Here is a 10,817-nt window from a genome sequence, read left to right on the forward strand (position 1 = left end):
CATTTTTAAAAAAACAACAATTTTCTTAAAATTTATAGTGTTGTACAAATTTTATTTTTTAAAAAAACACTTTAAAAATACTTTTTTAGAAGCTAGAATCTTTGGCTTTTACTTCTTACTTATATTCTAAAATAAAAATAAAAGGAAAAAAACTTTTTATATGAGTAGGTAGTCTTACTAATCTTTATCCTTGATAAGGATCAATAATACTTATATTTACATTAAAATTAATGTTTTTGATATAAAAAATAATATTTTTAATGAGTGATCTAAATAAAAGACCGTTCAACAAAATTAACCTGCGAGATGATCTCACATTAGTTTTTTGTGTTTCAATGTTTATCTAAACACTAAAACCGTTTTTGTTTTTAAATTTTTTAAAAATAAAAATACCTTAATATTTTGGATTTGTTGAAATATATATTTAAAGTTACAACTTTTGTATCAGATTGGTTCTCGTAAAACTTGGTAAATTAAAACCAAACAATATTCAGAGTTGTAATATAAAAAAATGTCTAATTCTCAAGTCTCAACTACCTATCTAGGAGTCTAGGACTAGTAGCTGCCAAATTTCTATAAATTAATAATTTACCGCTGATGGAGTGGATATTATTTTTCACAATTCCACAAATTAGATGGAGTCGGTTGACCAAATGTACGTGTGTGCATTTCATTTATAGTCAAACAAGTAGTCAAAATGATGTAAGATAAAATCTATTAGTCAAAATAATAAATTGAATCAATTATAATTTATAACTTAAAAAAGACAATGGATCCAGATTTAATATATACCCAAATAGGACCCGACCCATTTTGGGTATTATTATAATATGGAAAAATGGTTCTCGGATCCTATAAGACATGTTACTTGACCCGTATCCGTTAATAATGATCCAAAAATGTTAATTCGCACACATAATTAAACATCAATTTGTGCTATCTTTTTTGTTCACTCTGCCATTGCATTTGTGAGTTAAGAGTTACAAAAAGTGAATCTTTTTTTCTGAACAGATCGATTAGAAGATTAAGTTGGTTAAAATTTTCGACCAAGTGACGTGAGTTTGTATGTATAAATCAAAATCTTCTAATTAAAAAAATCATTCTTTAACTAGAAAGAAGGAAAAACATAGAAAAATTGTGTTCGATCTTCTAGAAACAAATCTTTTAATTACTTTTTGCTATTTACTTTTAGCCTTTTTTAATTGCTCTCTGGATCTTGCTGCTTTAATAACCAGCTAATCTTGTATATTTCTTCACTGAGTCCACCGTACTCTTTCTGCACCTACAAAATATTTTCACTAGTTGTTAGTTGATTGGAAACTGGACTTTTGTTGCCAACTCAATCTTAACCAAGTCACATGAGTTTTGAAATATAAAAAAATTGTCTAAACACGATCTTAATAATAACTTTTTTTTTATTTTTAATTTTTTTCTTAATAATAACTTGAAGATTTTGTGTTACATGTAAAATAATAGCGACAAAGTATAAATTACTATCATGATCTGTCTTCTAATAGATCTCTATTCAAAACACCATGTGATATTCATACACAAGTATTTCAATATCCATCCATAAAAATACAGGATCAGTCACAATGGACATGGAATTTGAGCTCGAAATATTCATTTCTTCCCACTCAAAAGTGTGTCCAAGATAACATCTTTAGCATCAGCATATGCAAACAGATGCCCAGCATTCGGCACTTCATGATATTGTATCCATTGAAGCTTTTGAGCAATGAACCGTTGCAGTGTGAGAGGAACAAGGCCATCTTCAACACCCTGCCACAAATGTACCGAACCTTCTGCGTCGATCAAAGGATCTCCGAGTTCCATAGGATCGAAATCCCACTTCCCGAACCCAACCATCATGTCGCGGTGAAGGGACTCGTATCTTCCTTGTTGTGTTGCATAGTCCTGTTGATAAATCAAGTGCTTTTGTATCAAATATTGAGCCTAGATTTTCAATTATGTGACAGTTTTGTGTCATTTAAAGTGAAAGAAAAGATGGCAACTTGTTCCATACCGGATCCGTGACTTGTTCCGCAGGCAACTCGTGGAGAACTTTCAGGTCTGGAGCAGTAAAATTAGGCATCCCATTAGCAACACTGGAGGAAGGAAACCATTGCTGAGTATCCCACCAGTAAAGGAGCCATGGTGCATAGTGCGCCACTCGCAATGCCCATCGATCACGACGATATTGTTGATTGTATGCTTCTGTGGATAAATCTGCAGGAAAACTAGGCCACCAGTAGTTGACAACTGGGGCGATCAACGTCGCACCGGACAGTCTGTTTTCATATGAGAGAAGTGAACAAACTTGCCAAAACCAATGCACAGAATACAGAAAAAAGAAAAAGAATGCCTTAATATATAAGCTAGCTAAGATTAACCTATGAGGAATGTACTTGAGGCATCCCCAAACTACTTGCCCTCCCATGGAATATCCAACAACAAAAAACTTAGGTCCAAGTCCCAATCGGTCCCCGAGTTCTTCTATGTCTAACGCGGTACTTTTCATGGTTCGTTTTGGATCGGGATCACTCTGACCATAACCTGGCCTATCGAAACACACAAAGTATATCCCAAGCTTTTCAACCAACTCCTGAAAATGCAAAAATAAGGTGTTCATTTGGAACTCAGAACGTCAAATATAACAGCCAGTCATGTACGTTGATACCGATTTAGTAAGAGCACCATCATGTCTACTCAAACGAAAGCCATGAACCAAGATGATTTTGTATTTAGCTGTATCTTTGGGTACTCCATGCTCTTTATAAGCCAAGTGTCTCCCATCTCTAAGCTTGATTCGAGGGGCGGTAACTGGCCGACCACGAAGAGAGCCACAAATGAGCGGCGGGGGAGGGCAGAAGGCATTGTACGACCATGCCAGTAGCCCAATTAATAAAACCACTGTAATTTTCCAAGACATTGCTGAAAACACACAAGGGAATATGTATATAAGATCTCTTGCAAGTAAAGAAGATAACAGAGGACTTCCCTATTACAGATTTTACTCTGCTATTTTCTTGGATATATGCTCAACACATGCATACATTGTATATTGGAAAACAAGGGATTTCATCACTAATAGTTTTGGTAATAAATCTTATACAAAATACACATACATCCATCCATTTTATAACATAGTAAAATCATGTACATGCACAAGAAAACATCCAGAGGATATACTTTCAAAAATCATTGAAGTTCACCAAAATCTGCAGAACCTAAAGTATACCTCAGAATAAGCTAATTTCAACGATATTTCAGAGTCAATTACGAACCAAGATTCTAAAAACTTTTGAAAGATTTGAACTTTACTACTCGTTATCTCAGAAAAACTTATCAAATTGCAGCTAAAATTTCAAGATATACAGGGACCAAGAACATCAAAACAATGGAGGCCAAGTTAAACCCGTTACAGCAAGAAACAGGTGAATATTACGAGAAATGAAGTAAAAAAAAAAATATTTGAAACTATGGAGGCGAAGCCAAACCCGGCCGTTACAGCAAGAAACAGGTGAAAATTACGAGAAAAGTCTTCAACCCAACAAATAGGATCTTCAAATCTGTTCACCCACGCCATTGCGTGAGATTGGTGTTATCATTATGCTAATTTAAAATTTTGTAGGTGTATTAATTGAGTATGCTCATTATATAATGTTGAAAATTGTTCATAGGTTTGTTATATGTATATTTCTCATAAAGGATTTTGAGAAATCGTTGAGGAGACCTAAAAAAAAGGACTTTTCATGTAATATTTGTATATAAAAAAGGTAGGATAGTTAATTGAGAGTAGGCATCTCTTTTAAACAACGCCACGAATCTATATTTATGAAATGAGTCAACTCGATCTATATTTATAGCAAAAATTAATATATATTAAAAATATTTTTTAATGCATAAAAATAATACTTTTTAATGGATAGAATCGATAAAAAAATTTGTATTAAAGATAATTTTAAATTGACATGTGGAACACCTAAGTTTAATATTATATAAAAGATATATCAGTTTTTGGAAATTATCTAAAAATCAAAATTATTTATATTATTACTTATTTATTTATTTATATTAATTTTTTTACGATGAACTCGAAGCCGCCATATTTTGGTGAGCACATGATAAATCTTCATACTAACATTATAACTTGCAAATCATACTTAAGTAATCACACTAAACAAGTCTTTGTGTGACTTGTTTGAAAAAATGTTGATGGAGAGAAATTATTATTATTTTATTCAAATGTGTATAACTGGCTAAGAGATTGTTTTGGACGATAATATATTGATATTTTGTTGTCTTGAAAGATAAGCAGTAGTTGGAAAAATTAAAATTCAAACAATACCAAATTTAGTGTTCCAAAAAATTAAGCAATGTTTAATTCTTCTTTTGTAAAAAAAAGTCTAATTCTCAACTACCAATCTAATTAAAACAGAACACTATCACCTTAAAAAAACGAACAATTCGTTTAACTTTTTTTTTTTTTACGGAAAAACTTGTAATATAATATTCTATTATAAAAGTATGAGTTTAAATGGTGATTTTACATTTTTATCCCTCAATTTGGTATATGAAAAGTTTTTAGCCAAATTTATATATAAATTTTATAAATACATAAAACATTAATTAAATTAAATTTGGCTAAAAACTTTCAAACTTTTATCAAGTTTGATGTGCTCGAAAATTTAATTATTTGAAAAACAATTAAAAAAATAATCACAGAGAAAAATCTAATATTCTTCTATTATAAAAGTATGAGTTTGAATTGTGATTTAACATTTTTATCCCTCAATTTGGCATATGAAAGGTTTTTAGCCAAATTTATATATAAATGTTATAAATACATAAAACATTAATTAAATTAAATTTGGCTAAAAACTTTCAAACTTTTATCATTTTGATGTGCTCGAAAATTTAATTATTTGAAAAACAATGCAAAAAATTAACACTGAGAAAAAACACGTGAGCTTTAGATAAAGTAGAAAAAATCTAATTTAATCTAATATTTAATCTAATCTAATATCTAATCTAATCTAATCTAATCTAATCTAATACTATTATAAAAGTATGAGTTTGAATTATGATTTTACATTTTTATCCCTCAATTTGATATATGAAATGTTTTTAGACAAATCTATAAATAAATCTAATTAATAGTATGAGTTTGAATTGTGATTTTACATTTTTATCCCTCAATTTGATATATGAAAAGTTTTTAGACAAATTTATATATAAATGTTATAAATACATAAAACATTAATTAAATTAAATTTGGCTAAAAAATTTCAAACTTTTATCAGTTTGATGTGCTCAAAAATTTAATTATTTGAAAAACAATGCAAATAATTATCACTGAGAAAAAACACGTGAGCTTTATAAATGTTATAAATACATAAAACATTAATTAAATTAAATTTGGCTAAAAACTTTCAAAATTTTATCAGTTTGATGTGCTCGAAAATTTAATTATTTGAAAAACAATGCAAAAAATTATCACTGAGAAAAAGCACGTGTGCTTTAGATAAAGTAGAAAAAAATTGTACAAATTTATGTGGATCATTTAATAAGTTGATAATTTAATAAAACTTGATAAATGATGAATTTTCTAATCTAATACTATTATAAAAGTATGAGTTTGAATTGTGATTTTACATTTTTATCCCTCAATTTGATATATGAAAAGTTTTTAGACAAATCTATAAATAAATCCAATTAATAGTATGAGTTTGAATTGTGATTTTACATTTTTATCCCTCAATTTGATATATGAAAAGTTTTTAGACAAATTTATATATAAATGTTATAAATACATAAAACATTAATTAAATTAAATTTGGCTAAAAAATTTCAAACTTTTATCAGTTTGATGTGCTCGAAAATTTAATTATTTGAAAAACAATGCAAAAAATTATCACTGAGAAAAAACACGTGAGCTTTATAAATGTTATAAATACATAAAACATTAATTAAATTAAATTTGGCTAAAAACTTTCAAAATTTTATCAGTTTGATGTGCTCGAAAATTTAATTATTTGAAAAACAATGCAAAAAATTATCACCGAGAAAAAGCACGTGTGCTTTAGATAAAGTAGAAAAAAATTGTACAAATTTATGTGGATCATTTAATAAGTTGATAATTTAATAAAACTTGATAAATGATGAATTTGAAATAGAATATGGGGAGAAAATGAGATAAGAATGGTAGAGAAAAGTGAAAATAAATTAGTCATTTAAGAGCTAACCTAAAAGATACGTGTATTAAATTTAGAGATAAAATAAGAATAAAATTTGGTACGATTCGACATAAAAACGGTTAGTATAAGATGTGAAACTATTATATAACTAAAAATTTTGTATATAAAAAGTTTTTAGCCAAATTTATATATAAATGTCACAGATGAAAAACTCAGACAACATTAATTAATTAATTAATTAATAATAATAATAACAATAATTAACACAAATAATAATTATTAGTAATAGTAATAATCTAATATAATTTAATATTTATTATTAATTAATATTAATTAATTAATATTAATATTAATTAATTAATTAATACTATTATAAAAGTATGAGTTTGAATTGTGATTTTACATTTTTATCCCTCAATTTGGTATATGAAAAGTTTTTAGCCATATTTATATATAAATGTTATAAATACATAAAACATTAATTAAATTAAATTTTGAGTTTGAATTGTGATTTTACATTTTTATCCCTCAATTTGGTATATGAAAAGTTTTTAGCCATATTTATATATAAATGTTATAAATACATAAAACATTAATTAAATTAAATTTGGCTAAAAACTTTCAAACTTTTATCAGTTTGATGTGCTCGAAAATTTAATTATTTGAAAAACAATGCAAAAAATTATCAATGAGAACAAACACGTGAGCTTTAGAAAAAGCAGAAAAAAATTGTACAAATGTATGTGGATAATTGAAAAACTCATACAACATTAATTAATTATTATTAATAATAAAAACAATAATTAACAAAAATAATAATTATTAGTAATAGTAATAAATAAGGAAATGTCATACACGTAAACAAAACTATAATTTATATTTTGAAAAATAGTATGAAAATAATAAATACAGATAATGAATTGTATTATGTATTCGAAAAGAGGGTTGAATATTTATTTAAATATTGGGTTTAGTTTATTTACAAGAAAAATTTATTTCTAAACAAGTTTTTTTTTTAAATTAGACAAATTAGTTATTGAGAACAATGATGTATTGTAAGTTGCGGTGGAAAAATTAGGAAAACCGAGTGATACTTCATAACAAGTAACAACCAGGGAGAATCGAAGAAGTCTCAAAGCGTGAATGACTCAAATAAATAAAACAACAATATCACAATAAAAAAAGGCAAATATGAAAGATACTAATCAATATAAATGTGATAATGACAAAGAAAAATGGAAATCACAGTTCATATCTGTGAATTTAATTGAAAATAAAGCAAGAAAAATAAAAAAAATAAAAAAATTGAATGATTCGAAAATCAAACAAGAAAATGATTGCAGAAATCATGGTTGTTTAAAATGGTTGAATAATATGTGAAATAAATTGCTTATTAACGTTTATTTGCAAAATTTTACGACCATTTATAATGCATTCAAGTTTAATACTCACGTGCAACGCACATACTTGCTACTAGTATTTATTAAAAAATCACACTAGGTGTTTTCAAATATAAGCAGGGCCGGACCTCTTATGAGGCCAAAGAGGCCGCTGTCTCAGGGCCCGGCCCAATTGGAGGCCCTTTTTTTTTTTTATAAAAAAAACATTTTCTTGTATTTGTTTGTGGTTCATAAAGCAAGTAATGATCAAACAAAAAATAATTAACATAGTTTTTATGAAAGACCCAGTCCAATAAAAATTTAATTTTTTAAATCTAATTTAATACACTTCAAGTCTTCAATGAGTTTAAGTTGTTAAACTTCCACTTTAATTTTTGTGGAGTTGAAATTATGGAGATAATATCGAAATTATATAAAAATTGATGTAATTTTTTTATTGATTTAATGATTGTTTGAGATTAAAATAATGGGGTAAAAATTTGTTTTTGAATATATAGAGTCATATATGATTAATAAGAAACTTTTTATTGATTTTGAATTTTAGAATATCATTATGAATCACCGAGCTATATATTCACTTTTAATAATTAATAGGTATAACAAAAAAAAACATTTAAAATATATCCTAAATATATATCTTGAGCTCAAAATATAAAAACGAAACAATTGGAGACATTAATTCAAATTCAAGCTGTAATATTGACAAATATTTTAGTAGAAAGAAAGAAGAATAATTTGGGGATGATCTGGTGATTGAAAGTCATTGTTCACTGTTATTAACCACGACAATTGGGCTCATTTTTATTATTCGTCTCAGGCCCCATCAAACACAGGTACGGCTCTGAATATAAGTTTAGCAAGTCAAAAAGGAAAACACTCTCTCTCCCGTACAAAAGTGGAGGGAGATCTCAGATCATAAGCGAAAAAAAAAGAAGCAATATTGATATATGCGACTACATTCGTTGATCGGCATGTAGGGGTGATGCTTCGTGAATGTCGTTCGTCAGGGCGCCAATGTATTCCAGTTCATCTCTTGGGGTCATAACTACTTGTACGACCCAGAGTGAGTCCGACGTACGTACTGACGTAGCATAAACATGCTTAACTCATCAAATACCTTCACCAAAGGGCAATTAATTCTCCATGCATTACTAAAGATGCATGGTTTACTTATAGCCTTACCAAACGCAAAGATCCCCTTGCCATCGTGGCTGCGGATTATCCCTCTTACACCAATTCGGCGCTCATCATGTCATGGCTTTGGACCAAGCGAAAATCATCAAGGTAGGCGTGACACCAGTGAACGCATCGCGCGCATCTCCCTATGTCCTTTGTTTTCATGTACTAAAGTCATCTCCAACCTATTATGTTATATTGGTGTAACACTAACTTTAAAATAGTGTAATTCTTACACCAAATACAAGACTCATTTTTAAAGACGGATCCAGGAATTAGTATTTGGATGGGCTTAAACTTAAAGTAATAAATCGAATCTATCATATATATTACCATGGAAACAATTAACAAAATAATATTCTTCAATATATATTTTTTTAAAAAAAAAACATCTTAATTGTATTCAAATCACTTCAAGTGCACTTGGGAGGATTAATTTTTTTAAGTAACCGAAATCATTTTAAAAAATCCTATTAATTAAATTAATATATAGCGTTCTTGCAATCTACCAACAAGTTTCTCTTAGATTCACTCTTCTTTCATTTTTGAAACTATTTTTTTATTAAATTTTAAATGTACATTCAAAATAAATATTTATTAAATAAAATATTTGATAAAATAGATCGATAGTGTTTTTCTATTAATTTGTTAGAAGATCGTATTACATTTAGCCATACAAATTATATATTTCCAAGACACTTTACATACTAATAAAAAGATTAACAATTTATTGTGGTAATATAAAATGTATTTTGGATAAATAATAGTCAGATAAGCACAAGGTCACACACTTTGAGGTTTGAAAATATTTGGCACAAAAATGAGGGCCGTGGGGAAAAACAAAAATTAATTATGAATAACCAAAGTTAAATTTATCAAGTAAAATAACCTATTCTTTCTAAACTAATATTATTAAAACCCAACAATACGTTTTCCCTTATAATTAAAAGACACAATTGTATTAGGTTTGAAAATTACAATATTCCTACCAACAAAACAAATGGGCTGGGCTATAGCCTAGTACGGACCAAACATGGATTCGTCCCTGTCATCTAATCCATTTACTTTAAACTCTACACTAAAAAAAATATTTTCAAAATATTTTTTATTATTTTATTCACAACAACTAATTTATTCTATAAAATATTCTTGGACCAAATAATTAAAAATATCAATAGTATCTAAAATAATTTATATATAGATATTCATTACAAATATTAATGAATTAAAAATTTTAATTAAATCTGTTTTAAGAATTATTTTAAATATTTAATTTTATTATTTTATCAATTGATAATATAATTAAAAACATAAATTTAGTTATTTATTGAATAAATAATCTTAAAATATATTATAATACACAATTAGAAAACAAAAAAGAAAAAAAAAGAAAAAAGAAAAGAAAAAGGGGAGGGGGATAGCGTATCTACAGTATTGCAACTGAAATGTGAAATCTCGGGCCTTATTTATAGATCATGATAAGAAACTCCGATCCTAGGTTTGGAAGGTCTGAGCCTGCATGTATTCTACGTCTATGGACACCTGTCTTCGGAAGCTCTGATCTCGAGTTCGACAAGTCCGGTCCTCTTTAATTAGAAGCTTCGATCCTCACATTGGATGTTTCGATCTCCACGTGTTTGTACACTCTTGACACCTCAAATCTACATTGCCTAACTCCTGATCGAAAGCTCCGATCCCACTTTCTGCTTTCGCACTGCTTATAATACGGTTCGGTGCTTCCATACCCACTTCGCATGATCTCATTTCTTCGAAGGGTCCGATACTTATTTTCTTATGTATGATCCGTTTAAACACTTGGTTAGTCTCAACAATGATCTTTTAATCATATTTTATCATTTAATCTCGTAAAACAGAATTAGGGTTACTCCAAAATGTGAGGTTAATGTTGGGGAAAATTTCCTATAAACTTAAACCCAGAATCATCATGCTAAATCATCAAGATTAAATCTGTAAACTGAAGCGGAAGCATACCTTAATCCATAACAATTGATACTGATGTAGATCTGCATGGTTTGGCCTT

General features: G+C 28.1%; 1 protein-coding gene across 1 annotated transcript; it reads right to left on the reverse strand.

Annotated features, from left to right (window-relative positions):
* Positions 1–1,470: 1,470 nt before the first annotated feature.
* On the reverse strand, positions 1,471–3,493 carry LOC140863827 (uncharacterized). The gene is made up of 4 exons (XM_073267549.1): positions 2,681–3,493; positions 2,394–2,605; positions 2,027–2,291; positions 1,471–1,917 (listed from the first exon to the last, which is right to left on the reverse strand). Exons 1-4 carry the CDS (start codon positions 2,930–2,932, stop codon positions 1,624–1,626), a joined length of 1,023 nt encoding a protein of 340 aa, XP_073123650.1. The 5' UTR covers positions 2,933–3,493; the 3' UTR covers positions 1,471–1,623.
* Positions 3,494–10,817: the final 7,324 nt, after the last annotated feature.

This window comes from Henckelia pumila, chromosome 4 (assembly GCF_033568475.1).
Source record: "Henckelia pumila isolate YLH828 chromosome 4, ASM3356847v2, whole genome shotgun sequence".
Lineage (NCBI taxonomy): Eukaryota > Viridiplantae > Streptophyta > Magnoliopsida > Lamiales > Gesneriaceae > Henckelia > Henckelia pumila.